We start from the raw sequence: 23,153 nt of genomic DNA on the forward strand, positions 1-23,153 counted from the left end.
GTGAGGTTTTCCCTCCAGCCCCCTATGGTTTCAGAGCTTTATTTACTCCAGGCAACACCAGGCATGCAGGGAAACAGCCCTAAGCTGTCAGCCAGTTTGCAGGGGTTTCCTGCGGCACCTCACAGTTCCAGTGGTTCCAGTTCCTGTGGTGCCAGCCAGTGGTTTTCTGGGTCTTTCTAACACAAAGCTTCTGGAGAGTGAATATCTGTTATAGGAGTTGAAAATATTCTTGAAATCCCTCCAAGCTGTTTGCCTGGGTCATAGGCATTAATCTCTTTGTATTTTCTGACTTAGCACTGAAATGTCTTTAGGTTGGGTCTGCAGCAGGGAGCTGGGGCAGGAGCTCATTAATCTCATTGCCACCATAGGAGATCATCAGAAATTTTGTGGGTGACTTCTCATGGTTACAGAGTTGGTGTTGGTCTATATGAGCCCTGGTAACAAAAGAAATTGAAGAAACCAACAACCAGAGTCATGTGGGAAGGAAAGTGAGCCGGAAAATGAAGATGTGAGGGAGAACATTCTAAACCATTGAGAGCTGAGATCTATTACGTGTCCCAGTGCACAAGCAGCAAGAATGAGGGTGAGTGTGAGAGTCCTTCTCATTAGGAAATCCCACTTTCCTTGTGAGACCATGTTTGCCTATAGGAGCAGCTCAGCTTGCTGGAGGAAGCAGAGCCTGCTTATCTTGGCAAGATCCCACAGAGCCCACCCCTAGAGTAAAAAAATTTTAAGAAAGCTCAAACTGGTATCTACTGTCCATTAGCATGGCATTTTCCCTGGACCTGATGTTCTCCACCCTCAGAACACCTCGGATCCCCTGCATCCCCTTCCTTACCTTGCAGATAGAGGTCTGAATGACGCCCTTTTCACAGTGCCTTGACCCCAGGGTCCCAGGACAACTTGTTTCAGCATAGAGGAATCCTCATGCGACTCTGTGATGAGGACTAGGGACTCATTTAGCACATGGGGAGTGCTAGATCATTCAGGAGTAACCATGATATCAGGGAGAAGGAGAAGGGACCCTCATCCTGAGGATGCACACCCTTCTCCCCAAACCACCCACACCCCTTCCAGCATCCCACCACCCCAACCTGCCAGGGTTGAATCCTCCAGCACCAACTCTGGGGTGGCCATGCCACTGAGAGCAGCAATGCCAACAATTCCCATGAAGAAGCTGGCACCATGGAAAATAGGGAATGTACTTGTGGCAGAGGTGGGGTGGGGGGCGGCCTGTGTCCCCTCCCCGCCGTCCCTGGCCGACCGTGCTCTGGCTCTGAGGAGTGCTTGGCTCCACCTTCCGCCCTTCCCTCCCCCGGTGCTAAGCAGCAAAGCCAGCTAGAGACATCCAGCCGGGGTATTAGTAAAAACCAAGCCTCCCTCCAGGAATGGCACTCGCTTGAGAGCCTCTCCGTGCTGCGCGCCCCGACACCGCTGGGGCTGGAGAGAGAGCAGGGGGGCTATTGGGATCACAGCCCTGCAGGATTTGCCCGGCACACCGGCCAGCAATGTAAGTTTTCCTACCTGAGCTCGCTTGCACAAGCGCACGCTTTTGTTCGTGCTTTTTTCCCCTCTACTTTCTCTTACTTTCTTCATTTTTCCAAACAAGAGTCTGTGTTGCCCTCTGAAACTAGAGGGACAGCAGCTCTTGCTATGCACTGGCTTTTTTCTTTTTTCCACATAAGCCAGAGGCATGCTTTTCCATCACTTTTTTTTTTTAAATTTCTTTCTTCTTCTACTTTTTTTTTTTTAATTTCTAGATGGGGAGGATAGAGAGGCCTTTATTTTTAGAGTGTTTTTTTTCTCTTAGGGGGGAACTGCTGCACAGCAGCAGGGACTTTTAGAGGTGACTGCAGACGGAAGGAGAAAGGCAGAGTGTGTGGGACAGGCAACCCAAAGCTATGACTTGTCTCAAAGTTAAATTTGGTTGTGTTTTTGTCTGGATAGTTACAGATACAGATACAGATAAGATACAGATACAGATAAGATACAGATACAGATACAGATACAAATACACGACTGTGAGCATGCATATGCATACACACATATACTGGAGGGTGTGTGTGGATGAAGCGTAGATGTATTTTAAGCCTTTGGATTATCAGCAGTGAGAGGAGAGTGAGGGAAGAGATGTCCCCACAGAAGCACTTTCTCACAGCTGGGATTGGTGTCTCTGGGTGTGGAGCCCGGGCCTGGGCTGGTTCTCTGCATTGTGGTGCCACCCGCTCAGGCTCCCTGGCACCTGGGGTATCAGTCCCTTCTGGATTATAGACAGACTGCTGGTGCTTCCCCTCCCGTGCCTCCCTCCAGACATTTCACTGTATGTCTTTGAAATAAAGGGGCATTTCGTCCCCAAGTTTGATGGCTCTCTTCCACATTCCACTCCTCTGTGGGATGCTGTGCCCAGGCAGAATGGTGCATGCCTCTCCTCTTTCAGGTCCTCAACTTTCATTATACCTCTTGCTGCAGGTCCTTCCCCACATGCCAGCTCCACACGATAGCAGAGATAGGGAGCAATATCCCAATTAATCAGGGGCCCCGACCCATCCCCACCCCCACTGATCACGGGTTCTGTGGTGTGCACGGCAATTGCGTTGCTTGCACTTTAATTGAGCAGCCCCTGTCTCGTGGTCAGTTCTTCAGGGACCTTGGAGTCCCTTTCAGATTTGGTGGTTGCTTCTCATTTTCTCTCTTTTCCCCTTTTTTTCCTTTCTTTCCTTTGTTTTTGTCTTCCTCCCTTCCCTCCCCAGTGAGAAGAAGGACAGCAAGAAGGAAGAGGGAAAGCTTGAGAGCAACGATGGCTGACGACCAAGACCTTTCGGAGGTGGAGATGAGCCCAGTGGGCTCTGAAGACCACCACTGCCTCTCCCCAGGACCCTCCATGGCATCAGACAACTCCCCGCACCTCACTGGCTCTGGGAATGGTGAGATGGGGAAGGTGAAGAAGGAGCAGCAGGACTCGGAGGCGGACGATGACAAGTTCCCGGTGTGCATCCGCGAGGCAGTCAGCCAGGTGCTCAGCGGCTACGACTGGACCCTGGTTCCCATGCCGGTCCGGGTCAATGGAAGTAACAAGAGCAAACCCCACGTCAAGAGGCCCATGAATGCCTTCATGGTGTGGGCACAGGCTGCCCGGAGGAAACTGGCTGACCAGTACCCGCACCTGCACAACGCCGAGCTCAGTAAGACCTTGGGGAAGCTCTGGAGGTAAGGGAGAGCGGTGAATGTGGGGTGGGAGGGCTGAGGTCTGCAGGTGTCCTCTGGAGGACTGTGTGGTCATGTGGAAGGATGGAAGGGGTGTCCCTCGAGGGGACTTCTGTACAGTGAGCCCCCTCACAGGAGGCGCAGCTGTTGACTGGAGCAAGAGTGGCGGTTGGATGTAGGGAAGGTTTCCTCAGCAGAGCTCACCTCTGTCCTGAGCAGCAGCCCTTTCCATTTGTTTCCTACTAAGTTTCCCTGTTGTTTCTGATGAAGACACTCTCATTCTGGTCCTCCCTGCCTGACTGCCTGGGGAGATCTTTTTTTCTTGGCTCACCCTCCCTGTAGGGCTCAGTTGTGCAGTAGCAGTAAACTGGCTGAGCTCAAGACTTAAGAGCTAAGTCACAGGTGGCTGCCTCAAGCCTGTCTGCACTCAGATCCTAGCACCAACAGGGTTTCTTTTCCGGGCAGTGCCACAAAGCAGAGGGATTTACAGCTGAGGAGGAAGGTCAGGGGAAAGGAGACAGGCAGTCAGAGCCTGACACCCATCCTTCCTAGGATGGGCCCACTTTTGGCAGGCCATGCAGGTGCAGTAAGATGGACAAGGAGAGACACAGGCAGAAATAGGGATGGAGGCTTAGCAGAGAGGAAGAGACCTGCAAGAGTTCCAGCCTTAGCAGGCTCTCTTGGAATATGCTGGCTCAAACAAACCCCATCTTCCTTTGCAGAGAGCTGCCCTCCCTTCTCACTAGCACACATTAACTTGTCCTTTGGCACCACCAGTTTGAGCAGCTATTTTCACTTTGTGCGGATCCTGGGTCCTTTGAGCAGCCTCCCCTCCTTCCTCCAGCAGATCCATAGGCTGCTCTCTGGGTGCAGCCAGCCCAGGAGTGTGCAGAGAGCCATTGTGCCAAAGCCAAACGTGTCAGGCTGGCTGTGCCACACCCTTCCCGTCGGACGCTCTCTGCTGATAACCCCACCAACCTGTTACTTTCTGCCACAAGTCCCCAGCACAGTCCCCTGCCTCACGCCAATCAAGGCAAACCGAGGCTCATGCAAACAGCCTCTCATTCTCACATCTTGACATCTTTCATAGAGGAAGCCCTCAGTTTTGGGTGAGCCAAGACATGTTTTTTGAAGCAGAAACTTCAAAACACCCTCTCTGTAGCAGCTATTCATTCCTAGCTTCAAACAGCCTAGCTCGCAAGGAACGAACCCCTTGGGCATTAGATTCTCCCTCTGCTATGTCAGCCTGTTTACCATGACTCCTGAGTGTCTAACGTAGCCCCAGCAAAGGGATTTCCTTGGGAAGTCAAAGGCAGAGCATTGATTGTGAATGTCTCATCTGATCTTCTTTCCTGCTTGGATCTCCTCTACTTTACCATAGCACTTGCTTTCACCTGGGACTCTGCTGCCAGCCTCTGGATTGTGAAGCTGTGTTGAAAAGGGGTGTGTGGGGGGGACCTACCCTTTTTGTTCCCAAAATGTTGATTTCAAATATCATTGCTTTACTGCAAAATGTTGCCAGATTTTAGAGCAAGGGTGTCTCTCACCAGGCACTGTATTTTCCTTGAAAAAATAGCAGAGCAGTGAAACCTCCACAGGAATTGCATTCAGAGCACAGGGAGACGGAGTCCCCAGCCCACAGCCATAGTCACACACCCAAATGCCTCCCTGCTCCCAGGACATGGCTCCCGCTGCTGGCCACACGGCACCCAGAGCAACAGGCCACTGCTACCAGACAATGGTCAAGGTCCCTGTGTGTTTCTTAGGGCACAACACAGCCAGGAAGCATTGCTCAGATGAGAAGCTTACGGGGTCAGGCCTGGGGTTGTTGTAAGCTGCTGAGTTTGCCACCTGGTGCTTCTCTTGAACGTCTCCTCTCCTCGTGCATGCTGAGGATCTCCGAGCTGTGCCAGCCCCTATGGGGATCACACAACGCAGCAAGCTGGGTTATGGCTACAGTCAGTCTCTGGCCATATATGTGTGTATTTCTGTGAGGCTGGGGAGAAATATCAACCACAAAACTCCAGGGGAGGTGGCCCAAATGTTACCAGGATAGTAGCCCGTGCCTTCCAGCCACAGTATGGCTGGGCTTCCTCTGCTGAGGTTCCCACTGCCTTATCTACACTGTCCCCCATGTACAGCTCCTACACATGGGTACAGCTGCAAGCAGACAGGATTTTTTCTGCACGGCTTAGCCTCAAACTTTTGGTGAATGTCCTTGCAAAGGTGGCCACTGGAACCCTACTGCCATAGCTTGTTGCTTGGGAAAATATTGGCTGTTCTGAGCTTATACAGACAAAGGGTGGGTTAGAGGCAAAGGCTGGTGACCACAGGGACTCCCTGCAGACCACAATTAAAACAAGCATATCTCCAGCAAACGGCACTGGGTGGGGATGGAAGAGGATGGAAATCTTGAGAGGCACCTGCAGAACAGGACGCAACAGTGCAGGATTTATTTTTAAGCCCAGAATTTGCACCGCCATGTCCTCCACAGGCACCAGTCCTCATTGGAAGGGGCTGCAGGATATGCTCTGATGGCCACTTTACCTGCCTGACCCCAAACACAGTGCCAGGGGGCTTATGGCCCCATCCACCTCCCCCAGTCTGTACCCATTAGGGTGTGTGATGGGCGCAGTCAACAAACAGGACATACTAAAAAAGAAGGGAGAATTTTTGTGCTTGACGGTCACGAAATCTGTTGAATGCTTTCCTTTCCCAGGGTGGGACAGGGAGCAGCTCTCAAATGGAGGTTGGCTGCTGAAAATGTCAGCATGACTCCCAGCCAAAATGCCAGCACCACCTCCAGGGCTGAAAACAAGGGAGGCACAGGAAGAAGGGGAGGAAGGCTTGGTAGGGAGGAGCAAAGGGCCCCGATGGAGGGATCTTTGCATGAGGGTGGCAACACCCAGGGAATTGGTTCATGCCCACAAAATCTAGGGCCATGGACGTGTAGGATGGCTGCTTTCTGCTCCTAGCCAGCTCTCACCTTGCATCAGCCCCAGTGCCCAAGCCCATCACCGCACTGAGCCATTGGCAGCTGAGCCCCAGCCAGGGTCAGGCCTCTGGCTGCTGAGCCAGGCACCCAGCACACGGAGCAGTGCCATGCCAGGGGCAGAAGGAGAGGCTCCGAGAGGCGACCAGGAAGGTTTTAGCCCTCCTTTCTCATCCCAGAGTGCGGGGCTGGGTGCTTGCTGCTCTCCCCTTGACTCAGGGGTGAGCATTTGGTGTTGGGCTTGGATAAGCCCCATGAAGGGCTTTGCTCTGTGATCCGTAACTTCTCTGCTCGTGCGAGATTCCTTTGCATTATGGCCTGGAGAGCGTGGGGGGCAGGAGGGGGAGGGCAGGAAGCAAGTGAAATCCAAATCCCCCCAAATCTCCTGGCCTTTGCCTGCTCGCACCAGTTTCACTTTGCTAAAGCTGATTTGAATTCTGATCCCAGTGGGAGGGAGGAGGGAGCAGGCAGCCTTGGAGAGAAGATGTGGGGAGTGGACTTGCTTCTGTCCTGTTGGTGGCACTACCCACGGGCTGCTGTCAAGGGGAGAGGAGGTGAGGCACTTCAGCATAGCTCAGAGGGCAGGGATCTTACACCTGTGTAGCCTCCAATGGCTCCATGATTCACAAGACAGATCTCAGAGGCTGAGCTTTGCAGGTTTTGCTTCTATTCTCCATATCCCACATTCCATAAAGATGAAGATTTTTGCCAAGGTAAAGTTGCCCCCAGTCCACAAGGCCTACGAGGGCTGACCCTTAGAGGGCTGTCTGGAGCAGCACAGGCTGAGGGATTAGAACCCTCTGGGACTTGTGAGCGTGGTATACAGTGGCGGGAGGGAGACAGGAAAGCTGGTGCTGGATTCATGGTGGTTCAGTTGCTTTAATCTCCAGGATTAAGGCAGTGGAGGAATGTGGTGTGTGGCTACAACCTGCTCAGGCTGACTGGAGTGAACCCAGGTCAGCACCATGTCACACACCTTCCATCTACCAGCTGAGGCAACGCACAAGGAGCAGGGGGGGAAAGGGTGTTTAGGGACCAACCCATTACTTGCTGGTGACCAATCTGATTGCCCACCAGATTTACCTGTGTATTCCTTCAGCCATACCTCCACTTGATCTTCAGTTTTTCAGATCAGTTCAGGCCTTTATATCTTCCCCAGAGCCTACAGCTAAACAGAATTGGTCACATTTTAGTGCTAAGGGCTTCAGGGGTGGCAAGGTGCTGGCACAGTCCCATCCCCATGTAGTTTTTTTGCTGGGGAGAAAAAGGTGGGGACGTAACATAATTTTTTTTTGGCTCTTTGTGAGCCCTGCCATCCATAATGGCTGTTTTGAGTTCCCAGTCATGAGAAGACTGGTCCCTTCTGACAGTCCTGGGTTTTGATTGAAGGCAGGATGACGTTGAGTCACAAGCATATGAGGAGGAAAATCATAATATGAAATTGAAGTGCTACCAGCTGAAATGCTGCAAAAGGCTTGAGCAATGAGTTTGATCTTATCTTCGAGTGCTCTGAGGCATCCTGCCTGTGCATTTCACCATTTCCTCAGAGAGCCTTAACTAGAGCATCCCATGATCTGGCAGGAATACAGACAAGGAGCTTACATTTCTGCAGTGCCTTTCATCTAGAAACCAAGGTTCATCCACTTCTACAAAGCTAGCAAAACAGCAGCATGCTTGGACAAGTTCAAGGAAGGCCAAGTTCAAGGAAGGCTGGTCCTTTGTGCTTCAGCGTTTTGCATTATCCATGTCTGAGGTGAGCAGGAGCTCCAGGAATAGTAGAATACAGCTTCTAGCTCTTCCAAATTTTCTTTCTGCTAAGGTTTCTAGCCCTTTCCAAACTTCCAAATTCCCTTTTAGAATACTGCAAAATGACTAAAGGTTGCTTTACATGGTTCCTGTGGAGCCAATATCAATTGCTCCTATTGGTGCTCCATACAGCCTCAAACTAGGATCAAAGCCTATAGAAGGGGGGAGGTTAACAAATACAGTCTGGGGAAGAGCAAGAGACATGGGGCAGGCAGCACTACAAGTAGTACACTACCTTTGTCCAAAGGACAATTGCAACTGCCCTTAATTTGCCCGAAGTTTTTAAAAGCAACTCATCCACCCATATTTAACACAGCTACAAAAGGGTGCACTTCGCCCTTTGGCAATGGAACTTACTGAGGTGAGAAGCGTCACACAAGTGGGGAAGGGGGACCCAGCACTGGCACCAACCAGTGGCAGGGCTTAATGTCTAAGGAGAAGAAGGAAAGCATTGCTGTCTCCATGGAAATGCTCCAAGATCTTCCTATTGTTTTGGGGAGTGGGAGTACCCTCCATGGGGCAACATCCTGGCATTTGGATTTACACACCCTGTCCCACAATATTGAGCATAGGTGTTTTTTTCTGATGGACCTACCCCACTCTTTCCCTCTTCTCCTCTTTCCCGCCTTGGTCTCTGCAGGTTACTGAACGAAAGCGACAAGCGGCCCTTTATCGAAGAGGCGGAGCGGCTGAGGATGCAGCACAAGAAGGACCATCCCGATTACAAGTACCAGCCCCGCCGGCGGAAAAATGGCAAGGCCACACAGGGCGAGGGTGAAGGACAGGTAGAAGGCGAGGCTGGTGGGGCTGCTGCCATCCAGGCCCACTACAAGAATGCCCATCTGGATCACAGGCATCCCGGCGAAGGGTCGCCCATGTCCGACAGTCATCCGGAACACTCCTCAGGTGAGTCTCGGGTCTCAGTGAATCTCTTGACAGACTACAGTCAAGCCAGAGGTTCAAAAAAGACAAGTCATCGTGGTGAAAGCCTTAGTGATGGGGCTCACACCTTACTCACGACACAGCAGACTGCTGGTGTCAGCAGTACAGGGACATGCCTGAGTTTCAGAGGCACTTGCATTTCTCTGGTCAGGCAAGGTATGGTTGCATCCTCCCTTTTTTCCACAAAACGATACAAAGAGATTTGGTTTCGTCTATTTCTTTCTACCTCCACCAAGGCCACCAGCTAGACAGCTGCTGGCATACTGGGAAGAACAGAGATGGGTTGTGTACTGAGCAAGTCATAAAGCTGTAACTCACCTCTTCTCTCTTTTTCCTTTTCAAAATATCCTTCACATTGCAGGTCAGAGCCATGGGCCCCCCACACCTCCTACCACCCCTAAGACCGAGATGCAGGCAGGCAAAGCCGATTCCAAACGAGAAGGGCGTTCCCTGGGGGAAGGGGGAAAGCCACACATCGACTTTGGAAATGTGGACATTGGGGAGATCAGCCATGAGGTGATGTCCAACATGGAGACCTTTGATGTCAATGAATTCGATCAGTACCTGCCGCCCAACGGACACGCCGGCCACCCAGGCCACGTCGGGGGCTATGCGGCAGCGGCTGCTGCTGGCTACGGCCTCGGGAGCGCCCTGGCTGCGGCCAGCGGACACTCTGCCTGGATCTCCAAGCAGCACGGAGTCTCCTTGTCCACTGCCACCTCATCGGTGGTGGACTCAAAGGCCCAGGTGAAAACGGAGGGGTCCACCCCTGGAGGCCATTACACTGACCAGCCCTCCACTTCCCAGATTGCTTACACATCCCTGAGTCTGCCCCACTACGGCTCGGCCTTCCCCTCCATCTCCAGGCCACAGTTTGACTACCCGGACCACCAGCCCTCGGGACCCTACTACAGCCATTCCACCCAAGCCTCCGGCCTCTACTCTGCCTTTTCCTATATGGGACCTTCCCAACGTCCCCTTTACACTGCCATCTCTGACCCTGCACCCTCCGTGCCACAGTCCCATAGCCCCACACATTGGGAACAGCCCGTGTACACAACTCTCTCCAGACCATAGGGAATGGGGAACAGTGACCGAAGCAGCGACGGAAAGGCTCCGAAGAATCAGCACTGGCAGAAGAGCCTCCGAACTCCAAGGTCACTCAGTGCCATCCAGCCACCAGAACCCACCAAGCATACAGAAGTGCCTTTCTTGATCCCAGCTCTCGCTGGCATACCCACCTAGAGGAAGGTTTGTCGTCCTTTCGCCCTTTACCAATTTCACACAGGCCACACGACTGGCTTGCAATGCCTTTTTGGCCTTCTAGATGAGGAGGATTCTAGACATGGAGTGACTGGTCTGTGGTGGGTTTTGTTGTGCACACCCTGGACTGTACAATGAGAGAGACTGTCCTTTCCTTCTCCTCCCACACTGCTCCAGGGAGTTTGCAAGTTTTTCCAACAGGCCACAATGGCCAACATTTTGTCACCTGCTGCAGGTGTTGGGTGGCTGCTCAGCCTCAGTGGACACGTCCAAGGAGGAGCAGTAAGGAGGATGGCATGGTCAGCTTCCTTGCAATCAGCATCGTGCAGCAGTCCTGCCTAAGATTCATACATGCATGAATCTTGAACCCCTTGGAAGACCAACCTACGCTTGCTTCCCTGCCGATTTCCACAGCTGCACCCTAGCTTTTCTCCCCACCTCTCCCTACCCTCCTGTCTCTGTTTAATCCCACACTCTTCCCAGCATGGAGGTTTGAAGGCTTGCCTGAACAGTACATGGGATTTGGGAACAGCATGGCCAGCCTTAGCATTACTTGTATCACAGCCTATGTGCACACACGTGTTCATCTATGGAGGCGGAGGAGAGGTGGGGAAGGACCAATGAATCATTACGGTGCTAGGGGTGAATCCTCCTTTTTTTAAATTACTCTGTATCATTCATTTATGTCTGGCATTTCTGGCCTCCCAATCTCTTCTAATCTCTTCAGAACTCCAAACGACCTCTGAGCAAACCTGGCCCTTGCTCTTCCACATTTGACAGTGCCTGCATGAAATGAAGAGGCACCAAGAAAGCTACGATGCACTTGCCAACACCCCGAGTTGATTCCAGTACTCTCTGAGCTCCCACTCCAAATCCAGGCTGAACTCATTCGTCCATCATGTCTCCCAATCAGCCAACATCTCCCTCCCATCTATGCTGAGAATGGAAAGATACTCCTGTGGCTTTATGCAAGGTAGATACAGACCCAATCTTGGATGATGAAAGAAGCCTATTTAGGTGCAAAGTAATCTTCTTTGCCTTTGAGTTTCAAACTGGAAGCAACCATGTCTTAGAGATCAACCTCTTTTTCAGCCCAACATCTGAGGACAGTCTGCTTGCTTCTCCTTCGTCACCTCCAGGACTGGGGTGGTTTGTCATGCCAGGGAGTGAACTGACAAAAAAACTGCCACAGGAAAAGATGATTCCTGACAGGTGATTACAGAGACATGCTGTGGGACTTCCCAACGCATATGCTAGTCTAGAAAGAGACTTTAACCAAATGTGGACTGTGATGGGTGCTGCTGTATCCCTCTGTTGATATGACTGTCAGATGCCCTTCCTGCCTCCCTTAGCTACATGAGATGACTTATCCTTGTGGTGTTTGAAAAGATCATGTAGAATGTTTGCTCCCTGTACACATGTAACCTCTTCCAGCCCTGTCCCCTTATTTATGCAAGTAGCACCTTCCTCCCCTACCTCCCTTTCCTCAGTCTCTGTGCCATCCTAGCACCATTAACTTTGCATTAAACATATGGAATAATAAACTTATAAGTTTCATTTTCACATGTCTGGGTTTCTTTGACCTCTTCCCTGCAAGTCTGTTTTTTCCCCCAGTACATGTATGATGGGTCACACACACCACCACACAGATCCTGTGCACAGCCTTCCTCTGCCTCTCAGGAAGAGGACACGGGTACAATTCTGACTGGCTGGCCAGACTCTTCATGGAGATGAGGCTCACCTTCTGTTTACACCTCACCTGCAGCCATTTCTTCCATGAGAAAAGCACTAACACTGCTTCATCTGAGGTAGAGCAGATGCAATCAAGAGCACTATTTTGCACCTGTCTCACCCAAAAAATTTTTAGTGTGATTGCTAATGCTCTCTAGGATAGAAGTGCGGGGTTTCTCGTCTTGGGTCCTCATGACCAGATAGCAGGCGACATACCTTCAAAAAAAACCTTCCCCACATACACAAATTTGTGTATTTTGGAAGCAGCCATTAATTTCTTGGTAAAAACTCAACCCCTCACCCTCTTGCCTTCCACAAGCAAGAACCCAAACATAAACACTCATACACACAGAGTATATTCCAGAACACATGTATACACTTCTTCACTTGTTGAAGAAGATATTCTGTATATAGTCAGGTCCTGGGAGGGTATCTGAACTTGCCTGGAAAGAAAAAGTGCAGTGGGTATCACTCTGCTTAAGAACATCTCTCAAGGCAGAACAGTAGGAGCCCATTTACCACAGACACTCCCAACAATTACAGGTTGATTCCAAAGGGCTTCAATGCTGGTGCATGTGAGCAGATGCAGTGAGTTCCTCCTGTTCACTAAACACTTTATGGGTGAGTAGAGTAAGCAGAACATCTAGGAACTGTGGAATGTTCAAAGCTTTTTAAAAAGCACAGCACTATAGTTCTGTATAGGGCCAAGAGCATCCACAGCAGGATGGCCTAATTAATCTAATAATTGTGATGCCAGCTAAAGAGCTCCATGCAAAATAGGACTGACCACTCATGGAGAGGAGGAGAAACCTATACCTCAGATCACAGGCTGTGGGAAGAGCCCAAAAGGGCACTGCTGAGCAAATCAGGAGCACAGGTAGGGAGGAAGGGAAGCCATGGTGGAATTAGAGATATGACAGCTGACCACATGGGTGGGAAAGAGAAGTGACACAGCTTGGATGAACAAAAGAGTGGGAAAAGAAAATTCTTAATCTTACATAAGTACTCCAGCCCTTCAAGAAGCAAATTAGGAAAGTGAGTGGCCTCTGCCTCTCACAGAGGGGGGTTGTTGCAAGTAAGACAGTACTGAGAATACCACTGGTAACAGAGGGGTTAACCACTCCTCCTGCAGCCTAGCAGGAGCTGGCCCGGCATCCTTCCCTATCCCTTTAATCGTATCTGATACAGATACAAGGCTGGGGAGGGGAGTCCGGCAGGGAACAAAGAAGCCATTTAAAAAAAATAAAAAAAAGGACAAGAAAACGACCCCGCGCTCCATGGCAGACGCCAAAACGATTGCACAAAGGCACCATTTCAGGGCTGAAATTTCACCGCACCAACGTGATTAAAGGATTCCATGGAGGGTGGGGGGAGAAGGCTGAAGGCCACACTGCTGCAAATTAACCTTTTCTTGGGAAGGATGGCCTGGACCAGGAAGCATTTGGGTTCTTCACAGTCAACCCCCTCCATGCACCTGCAAACATCTCCACATCCCCTTTGACCTGTCATTTCACCCAGAGACCCATTCAGCTCTTGCATTATTGCCTGCAAAACCAGCCCCCCCTGTGCACACCAAGAGAGGAAGGACAGACTAGTGCTTTTACAGGGAGCAGTAAGAGAATGACATTCATGGCTGTTACATGAGCCAAGTTCCCAGGCAGGTGGGTACAAACTCCCTTTGTGACACGGATGCTCACGTGCAGGCACCGACCACACATACAGCATGGAGAATGATCGGTTAATATATAAGCGCAAGCTTTAACACAAACTAACCAGAAATATTCTTTCTGGACCAGACCACAAAAAAATATAAGGCAGAAACCATAGGTGAGGTGTGCTTTCCTCCTTCTTCTCTTTAAAAATAGAAACCAAAACCTCTGACAGTTCTTTTTAGTAAGATAATTGAGAAAGATTTGGTGTGTTCTGCCCAAGCTCGGATCTTCCACATGCAGAGAAAGAACTTTGAAGTACACAGATCAAGAAACAAAAACTAGGTGAACTGATGAAAACCTGCAGTTGGCTGGAAGCCTTTGCAGATTGTAAGGCATCCACCCAACTCCTGACTTGAGCACATTACCTCCCAGCACACCAGAGGTGAGAGTGCAGGTACCTGAAGGGGACAGATGACTGATCTTTCACCACAATACAGATCAAAGGAACTCTAGGATTTAGCTGCAGTTGTGCCACTGTAAGAATCACCAGTCCTGAGATGGCTTGTCCATCCCCAGGACCTCAGTTCCACTGTGTCAGAGAACAGCTGTACCAGGAGCAAGTGCAACAACAACCCACACCTGCCGAGCTGCTGGGACAGCGAGGGGCGGCCACGCTTCCGGCTGGGGCAGTGCCACTGAAAGGGGATCCCCACTTCTGATAAGCAGCAAGGGAGCAGGGAAACAATAGGTGGCTTGATGAGAGCTGCTCTACGATACTCCTGAGAAGCCCCACAGCCAGCACTGGCCAAAGAGGAAATTGGGGGTTTCCACAGCAACCTGTTCAGGGCACAAAGGCCCAACTGTCTAGGGGGAAGCAATGGAGGTGTCTCAGCACTCCCTCTTTAAGAAGGGACAGTGGTGGAAGGCTGGAGTCTTTCTGAAGCCAAAGTACCTGCCAGAGCATTTCTGTACAGCAGGAGTTTAATTGGGTATCAGTCCTGTAATGAGGGAGGAGCAGTGCTAGAGGAGGGAGTTACTGCAGACTTCGGCCTAGCTAAAAGATGAGGCCTTCAACAGTGCAAGAAAGCTGAAAAGACAGCATTGCACTTAGCTCCATAATCTTGCTAATATAGTACATGACACACAGAGAAAAAAATAATACCCAAACCAGTGGAGACAGCTAAGAAAGTAATCTCTCAGACATACAGGACTCAAAGAGAAAATAAGAGGGCAAAAAACCCCAAATACATTTAATTTAAAATAGGGAGATCTAGAATTTATTTACACAAACACTAACCAAAATTAGAAACATCCCTGGAAATGCAAAACCAAAACCAATGGCTGGAATCTGATCAGTCTGTGATAATTAACTCATCCACACCCCAGTCTTCATAGCTCCCATCTGGAAGGTAACGACGGATGATTATGGGGATCTTGCGTGCTCTGAAGGGAAGAGACAGATGAACAGAATTGTCAGAATCTGCACTGTATCACTTCAGTAGGCCATGGAAGTGAGGGGCTTGGCGGCTTCAAAAGGCTCATCAGATTTAACTGAGGGCAGCACCAGTGATTTGATATCATGTAGCAAAGTCCCAACAACCTTTCCTCATTTGTAGATGCAAAGCACTCAGCACCCTCAGACTACAAACACCAAAGAACTCTCAGACCTCTGATGCTCCTGCAGGAATAGAGCCTGGCAGTCTGAACCCACTAAGAGACAACACCAAGCACCTAACCCTGATATAGGGGGAAAATATAAATCAAGGGACCTGAACAACAAATCCACTCTTTGTTTGACAGAAGGTTTTTCCCCACAAGATACTAAAAAGGTGGCAGAATTCTGAGAACTTCCAGGGCAAACTGGTATTTACAGAGAAATTTGCACCCTGAGAGCATCAGTTACATTTTAAGAAGGATACATGCAACAGTGACTATTCGGGTACCAAAACCTGTTACAGCTGGGGTGGAGCACAGCACCTGCTCACAGTGCTTCTGAATAGAGAGCAATAAAATGCTGAATACAATTTAACTCCGTGAACGTAGATTGAAGTCAGCAAAGCATAATCAGACAGTCTGGAATCTAGCCAGGGAATCAGGTTTTAACTGTATCAGACTTGAAAAGTAACACAACTTCTTTACATTCAGGGAGGTTGTTTTTCCAGTAGTAAAGTAACTCCCTGATGCCAAGAACTACAACTGAATTTTGGCACAGAACAGGACACACCACCCTGACTTAGTTTCCAGAGCTCACACACAGGCAGTGACCAGAAGCAATTCAGTCTGAGCCTGGAGATCTGACAGGAATATCCCCTAAATAGCTTTCAGCAATGGCAAAGGCAGCTGTCACAGATAAAAAATCTGCAAGAGCAGCTTCTGTGCACTGAGAAACCGGGGAAGCAGGGGGACAATTTTGTTCAAAGACAGGGACTTAATCAGTAATAGAGTCCAGCTGCTTGAAGGATATCTGCATGTGACCTGGACTGTGCAGGAAAACTGTGGGACAGCAGGGAGCTCTGCTGTGGAAAGGTGGGTCTGCAAGTGCTCATCCAAAAGCTGCCTCTGCTGCTGTCAGAAAGGACTTACCTTTCTGTAAGCAGGGGAAAGCACAAGAAGCCAAGCATGCAAGGGTGCAGGAAACAAACATTCTTACCAGCCTGACCCTTATTTTAATTTTTGCCAGCACTTCATTTGAACACAGGTGTGTTCAGATGGCTGCTTTGAAACAATTCCATTTGGGGAATTAAATCAATTTCTGAAAGAGGAGGACCTTGGGATCCCATCGTAGAAACAAAGAATACTGGGAATGAGAAGTAGAAGAGGTCCAGAGCACTCCTAATCATCAGCACTTGCAGGAGCAATTAGTTTGGGAGAGAGCAGCTGTGGAGAAACTCCAAGGTGAAAAAAGGAAAAGGCAACTGTAGTGCTCAGTGTTATTGAGGGAAAACAAGGCTGTGTTAGAACAAACTGCTAAATGCTGGGATGAGGAGGGGGCTGCTGGCTTTAGGGAAATCAGTACAAAATCTGTGACTTACTTGAGCTCTTTCATGGCAATGAGCAAGGGGTCTGTCTCTCCTTCCAGCTCCACCATCACAGGGGCACACATCCTAGGAAAAACATCAACAGCCACTTGAGCAAACACACAGAGGGGGAAGAGCTCACCACCTGCCTACCTGTGTCACCTCTGCAACAGCCAGCAAAGCAGGAGGGTGGGACACCACCCTGGCAAAACTGATTTGCTCTGTTGTGCACTTCAAGAAGAAAATTCCCCCAGATGGTTACAGACCAAACTTTTACTTCAATGCTCTTCTTGTCCCATCCCTAGGGCTCTGCTAACCAGCTGGTGCTCAAGGACTGGTCACATCCACACTCTCCTGGTCACCCTCTGCTGTACTTAAACATGCAAAAAAGAATGGTTCTACATTAATCCAATGAAAAGGGTGCAACTGCTGTAAAATAAGCAGGCCTCCTACAACTCCAACACATCTCTTACATTCTGACTTGCTCATTCTTCCAGGCCTTGATCAGGGGAAGAGAGGGGCTGGATTTACAGAGCATTTTACCTCTCAGAAAAAAGAATTCAGCATTTTGCCAAGGATTGTGACTACACCCACCCAGTGGACAGTGGTGGCACAGAAAGCTCACACTGTGTGTGGGTGAGGCCATGGGAGCTGCTGCTGGCCTGGCTTCAGCACTGGAAGTAGAAGATGCAAGTGAGGCAGAACCAGAATGTTTTGGATCAGAGGCCTGGCACGGGCCCCTCTCATCACCCCCATTTTTCTTGTCTCTCACCAGCTGAAAGAACATGCACAAAACATCTTCACAGGCTGTGCAAAGAACAGCTTGCCTGCCTGTGAGCTTCTAAATGATGCACAAGAGAAGCCTCATTATGAAAATGGATTTAACCAAGACGAAACTCAAACCCTTGCCACTGTCTAACAATCTCTCTCAGAAGGTAGTTTTTCAAAAAGCACAATACTTTTTAATATTTATTATTAAAACAAGTCCAAAAAGGCAAATGAATTAAGAGCAGCCAGCCTTGACAGCACTTAAAGTAAGTTCAAAATGTTATTGTCTAGCAAAAATAAGGCCTTATTATTGCAAATACTTTTTAAAACTTATAGCTTCCCACAGTGCAACTGCATTTAGAATGAATTTCAGGTTGGTTTCTTCACTCCCAATTCCTACAGCCCTCTGGTATCAACTAAAGCTGATTTGAAGCATCTCTCCCTCCAACATTACCTTTCACAAACCAGTTATGAACATCCAAGTCCATGCTGGCTCTCTTAGGAAAGACAGAAACCAGAACTGTCTTGTCTCATTCCCTAATTTTGTCTGTGATCTAGGAAAACTCATTGTGGCTACTAAAAGCTGCCTCTTTATGCACAAGTAGCACAGTTTCAGGCAAGGAGAGACACACAGACTTCAGGTGCAATAGAGTCGGTTCAGGCTGACCAGGAGGTGACACACAAGCTCAGCAGTCATGCAAAGCATTCAGAAGACCCGGGAGTTTCTAAGGGAAGAGGGAAGCACTAATCAGTGTAAAGGGAGGCACGGCTGCAGCAAGGCTGGGGCACAGCGGCCAATACTCACGCTATCTGCAGGGCACGAGTGCCCAGGACTCTGGCTCGCTCGTACTTGGTCATGTAGGGGGTCGTGATGCGCTTCTGGTTTGCCTGCTGCCGCTCTCCCGAGGGCAGAATCTCCACGTTCTCCTGTCCCTCCTGGTGGAAACAGACCCGCGCCGCTGCTCAGCCGCCACTGAGGCCTCCGCAGCCCCAGCAGCCGCCCGGCCAGGCTGCGCACGGGGCACCCACCTCCTCCGCGTTCTCCAGGTCCTCCAGGCCCTCATCCTCCTCCACATCATCGAAGTCATCCCCGTCAAAGCTGCGGGAGAGACACACGCGTCGCACCTGTGGCCGGATCGCCCCCACCCGCCTCGGGGCGCCGCACGCCGCCGCCTTCCCTCCCTGCCTGCCCTCGGCCGCCCCCCTCCCTCCCTCTCCCTCCCTCTCTCTCCCTCTCTCCCTCTCTCGCTCTCTCTCACTTGTCCTCGTTGTCGGACATTGTTGCCCGGCGGCGCCTCCTGACCGGCACTTCCTGCAGCAACTTCCGGCCGTTGCCGTGACGCCACCGGAACTGGTCCTGCGCCGTTGCCGTGGCGACCGCCGCCGCTTCCCCCGGCCCGCGCCCCCGGCCCGCCCGGTCGCCGCCGTCGCGATGGAGGCGGCGGGGATCCCGGGCCGCGGCGGGGTCTCGGCGGCGGGCAGGCCGGCCCGGTACAGCACAGGCACGCGGGAGTTAGTGAGAGGTAACGGCGGAGCGGGCCGGGGCCGGGCTCAGCTGCTCGGGACGCCGGGGTCCCGCGCACCGTGCCTCGCCCCGAGGCCGAGCGTCCCACCGCGGTCCCGCCCCGCCTGGAATCTCCCAAACCCGCATCTTCCCCTTCGGGCTGGGGTTGTGAGGGGAGGTGACCCTCGGGCGGGCTCCCCAGCCCGGCTCGGGTGCCTCTGCATCGGCACGTTGTGTTTTTCAGGGATGATGGAGGAGTTGCAGATGACGCATTCCCAGAAGCGATACCTGATGGCGTATGTGACACGTGAGTGAGGCCCCCTGGCTCTCCTGCCCGCTGCTGGGCTCTGGGGAGGAGCTTTAGCATCTCGGCATTCGCCCACAGCCTGCTCGGATGGGCGAGTGCTTTAAAGCAGCAGCACAGCAGCTGCTGACACATGGGGACAAACGGGGTGAGCTGTCCCCACGGGTCAGCCAGCAAACAAGGCGACACGGTGTGACTTGAACCGCAGTCTGCCGTGCCCAATGACCAGGGTGAGACATCTGGGGCACTGGGGTCTTCGTTTGTGATGAACAGGTAGATCTGCTGGCAATGGCCCGGAGCCATCCATTCAGAGTCCCCTCTGCCTGATTTGCTGTTATTTTTGGTTCGTCCCCCAGGCGGAGATGCCCTGCCCCTTCAGAGATTCCCCCCATCCAGCCAACAGCCAGTGCCCGTTCCCCACGCAGCAGCCTGTCAGCCAGGCAGGCTTCCAGCTAGACCACTTCTCCGACCTGCCAAGGTCTGCCAGGCAGGAGATGCCTACAGCCGAGAGAAATTCAAGCCACAGCCCACAAGTGAGTCAGCAAACATTGCTAACAAATGCACGGTGATGCCTGGAGCCTCTCTTCCCCTTCTGTCCCTCGCCTGCCTCAATCCCAGCAGTGGCAGTGTATCCGAATTGCTCCACATCCTCACGCCCTCAGTCTGCACAGACGCTTCAGAAATGGATCTCTGAGGGAACATCTGCTGCAAGTGCTGCTCGCTGACTGCTGCCTGCCAGCTTGGGGTGACAGGTGATAGGGACCTGCACAGTCCTTGAGTAAGAATGGAGCACTACATCATTTTCTAGCACATAAATGTGAACCACACCTCTGGTGTTGGTTTGGTGGGCTCTGTACACCTGTGTACAAGGTGCTTGCACACAGGCCAGGGACGGACTGACATTAATGAAACACTTCCTCTGGCACACTTAGCAGGGAAGCAGTGTGGTCAGGCTCCTCCATGAGGAGACATGCTGATAATAATGTTTTTTTCCTTTGGCATTCACAGGAGATTTGGAAAAGGAGAAGAGACGACTTCAGAAGATCTTAGCATTAGGGAAGGAGGAGGTGGAGGACAAGGTGGAGCAGGTGTTTGTTCAGAAAAAGGAAGAGGAGATAGCTGAGCCTGACCGGTTTGAGGAGTGTACGTGTGCACATCCCCAGGAGAGAGGCAGCCAGAAAGCCTGGGAAGCCAGCTCCCTCCTGGGGCTGGGGTGGCAGGCAGCCTCCTGGGAAGCCAGCTCCCTCCTAGGGCTGGGGTGGCAGGCTGTGTTGCCAGTAACCTGAAGCCATGGCAGGAGGAGCCACAAAGGCCAGTTTCCAAGAGAAAGGACTCGGTGCTGTGACACTCTGATCCAGCCATCCTCACAGAGCTTATACTGCTCAGGTTTGCTGGCAGATGGCTCTCTGGGCTGCCCACACAAAATGCACCCTGCTGGCAGTGGAATGGCCATGGGATGTGCAGGGATACCTGGGAAGCATGCTCAGGTACTGCTGGTCCTTTTCCCAGCAAGCATGACTCAACACAGACCAGATCACTTGTTAGCCTGACCACAGTTTGGGCTGTTCCACTCCAGGATCACAGCTGTTATACTAGCAAAACCTGAATATTGAGCAGAATTTGAAGCAATGAAAGACTTTGGCCTGCAGTGTATACTGGGATAGCAAAACCCTGCCTAATACCTCTCTGTGCTTGAATCTTCAGTGTCTGTGTACAGCCCTGCCAGCCCTTTGCCAGCCAGGGCAGCACAAAGATGGGCATTGCTAGAATTATGTGTACAGAAGGGGTATGCCGTGCTACAGGGAGCCAGGGCAGCTGAGTTTACACGTGTTTGGTAGCCTCCAACACTTGTCACAGGCTGAATGTTGTCCTTGACACATCTGTGACAGGATTTGGATCAGCTGGCTGCAGGTTTGTGCTGCAAAGCAGTAGCTGATGATCCATGCCTGGTCTTGGATGGTTGCAGTCACTGGGTGATGCATATCAACTAATGAACCTCACCAGCAGGTTCTGTCTCCATCCACAGACTGGTTAAATTACCCACAAGGAAAAGAGAATTGTCTACATAAAGAAAACTACAAAACTAGTGTTCCTGGGAGTCAGGGAGTGGTAAGAAGTTGGGCAGAGGGAACATTTCCCAGTATGTAAGGGACTGCTGAGGTATTGTGATGACATGTTGTGCAAGGTGAGTGTTACAGCAGATATCACCCTGCCTTGATGGGACTGCTGTTCAAGCAGAACCAGGAAATTGGGGGTTCAGATCTAGACAGAAACATGGTTTCTTGCCTTTTGGCTGGATGCTGTGCCCACAGTTTTTTCTCTTATCCACCAGTGATGAATGAAATTCAAGAGAGGAGGGAATTCCTGGCAGAGATGGAAGCTCTAGGACAGGGCAAGAAGTATCAAGGGATCGTCCTCACTGAAATCTCACAGGTATGCAAGGGCCTTGGCTGAACAGTGCATGGAGGGAATCCTGTGTGTCAGGGATCATAAAGCAGTGTCTTTTCCAGTATCTGAGCAGGGAAGGGGGCAAAGAGCTGCTTCCCTTCATGGCACAGCTCAGGCATGAATTTGGGGAATGGTGGATAGCTGTTTTCCAGCTTTCTTTCCATTTCTGCATTTAACTTAATCAGGCAAACAGAGTTTTTATTCTTGAGATTGGCAAGAGAAAAAAAAAAAAGCTGATGGCTTTCTCCCTGCTCAGCTCTCCCCCTTTCTACTTTGCAGAAATTGCATGAGATGGAGATCATTGACAAGAAAAGAAGTGAGGAAATGAGAAATATGACAAAAGCCTTCCCTGTCGGGAACAAATCCAGTCTCCAAGACTAAGCCAAGGGCAAAACACAGGTGCAATTTGTTCCCACCTATTCTTCCCAGACTGGGCATCGGAGGCTGGTCCCTGTCTGTTTCCAAAGAGGGGGCAGCACCATCTGTTGCCTGAAACTAGAAGGCAGGACCAATTTGTACATACACAGCGACAGAAGTTGTAAAATCCTTCCCACACACTGGATCCCTTCTTGCTCAATAATATTAAAGACATGAAAACACAGAGCAATGGCTCCCAAAACATGACAAAGCAGGGCCTTCTTTTTCTTCTGCAGTGCCTCAGAGTAGAGCAATCCATCCATAGAAATGTTATTCCTACCCATCTACCCAGAGATGGAGGTTTCTTGTGACAGCATGATGGTAACACACACTGCCAGCACACCTGTAACCTGCTGGCTCCTGGCCCTGTGACTCTGGGAATGCCTCTGGAGGAAATGCAGCTGCACAGCCTTGTGCAATCACAAGCCCTTGGCATTGCTGCATGTCACTGTGACTGTGACCTGCAGCGTCAGCAAACCTCTGGTGGCAGCCCACTGGGCAGGGGCTCAGAACACAGCTGTGCCAAGCAGGGACAGGGCATTTCACCCTAGTGCCTGCTGCTCTTTGCTGTGATTTTTTTGGTTGCTGAAAGCATGATATGCAGAATAGCCACTCTATTCCCACAGAGACTGGAAATGGTTGTTTGCTCACCTCATAAATACCCACCCCTCTGTCCTCCAGCAGGCTGAAGCATGATGTCCAACTTTTCCTGTGGAAATCCCAGCATAACCTCCAGTTTCCAATTTCCTTAAGATCTCATCCTCTGCTTCTTAGCAATACTCAGTCACTTTCCAAAGCCAGGCAGCATGCCTTGGCCCTGGGACAGCACGAGTGCACAAAGGAATCAGACACCTAATCCACAATCATTTTTTTAATCCAATGTTTCTTTTATTTCTGTTCAGGTGAATGGAAGTCATGGGGTTAGTACAGTATAATTTACAAATCAAACTTCTGACTGGGCACAGGGCCAAGGGGTGTCAGGCTGCAGTGATCCCAGTGGCCTTTGGCAACAGTGATGTGACAGCAGGCTCTAAAGCAGATTTGTTTCTCCTTGGAGAAGAGTTGTGCTTTGGGATCTCCCCTCCCCTACCACTGTTCCTCATCA

At 50.8% G+C, this 23,153-nt stretch overlaps 3 protein-coding genes across 4 annotated transcripts; 2 read left to right on the top strand and 1 right to left on the bottom strand.

Moving 5' to 3' along the window:
- Positions 1-1,388: 1,388 nt before the first annotated feature.
- On the top strand, positions 1,389-11,730 carry SOX10 (SRY-box transcription factor 10). 2 transcript variants are annotated; one of them, XM_054274379.1, is made up of 4 exons: positions 1,389-1,510; positions 2,751-3,207; positions 8,643-8,908; positions 9,306-11,730. In XM_054274379.1, exons 2-4 carry the CDS (start codon positions 2,798-2,800, stop codon positions 10,019-10,021), a joined length of 1,392 nt encoding a protein of 463 aa, XP_054130354.1. In that variant the 5' UTR covers positions 1,389-1,510; positions 2,751-2,797; the 3' UTR covers positions 10,022-11,730. The 2 variants fall into 2 exon arrangements, with proteins under 2 accessions (XP_054130354.1, XP_054130344.1); XM_054274369.1 differs by lacking the exon at positions 1,389-1,510 and having other exon boundaries at positions 2,420-3,207.
- Positions 11,731-14,801: 3,071 nt separating this feature from the next.
- On the bottom strand, positions 14,802-18,732 carry POLR2F (RNA polymerase II, I and III subunit F). The gene is made up of 5 exons (XM_054272367.1): positions 18,635-18,732; positions 18,405-18,474; positions 18,181-18,311; positions 16,623-16,694; positions 14,802-15,033 (listed from the first exon to the last, which is right to left on the bottom strand). The coding sequence occupies exons 1-5, from the start codon at positions 18,652-18,654 to the stop codon at positions 14,943-14,945; spliced, it is 384 nt and encodes a 127-aa protein (XP_054128342.1). The 5' UTR covers positions 18,655-18,732; the 3' UTR covers positions 14,802-14,942.
- Positions 18,733-18,794: 62 nt separating this feature from the next.
- On the top strand, positions 18,795-22,817 carry CUNH22orf23 (chromosome unknown C22orf23 homolog). Its single transcript, XM_054272355.1, has 6 exons — positions 18,795-18,898; positions 19,124-19,186; positions 19,540-19,716; positions 20,192-20,326; positions 21,516-21,616; positions 21,911-22,817. Exons 1-6 carry the CDS (start codon positions 18,808-18,810, stop codon positions 22,010-22,012), a joined length of 669 nt encoding a protein of 222 aa, XP_054128330.1. The 5' UTR covers positions 18,795-18,807; the 3' UTR covers positions 22,013-22,817.
- Positions 22,818-23,153: the final 336 nt, after the last annotated feature.

The sequence above is a fragment of the Melozone crissalis genome, unplaced genomic scaffold, assembly GCF_028551555.1.
Source record: "Melozone crissalis strain CALT ecotype California unplaced genomic scaffold, PUWL_Pcris_2 ptg000004l_1, whole genome shotgun sequence".
In the NCBI taxonomy this organism is placed as follows: Eukaryota; Metazoa; Chordata; class Aves; order Passeriformes; family Passerellidae; genus Melozone; species Melozone crissalis.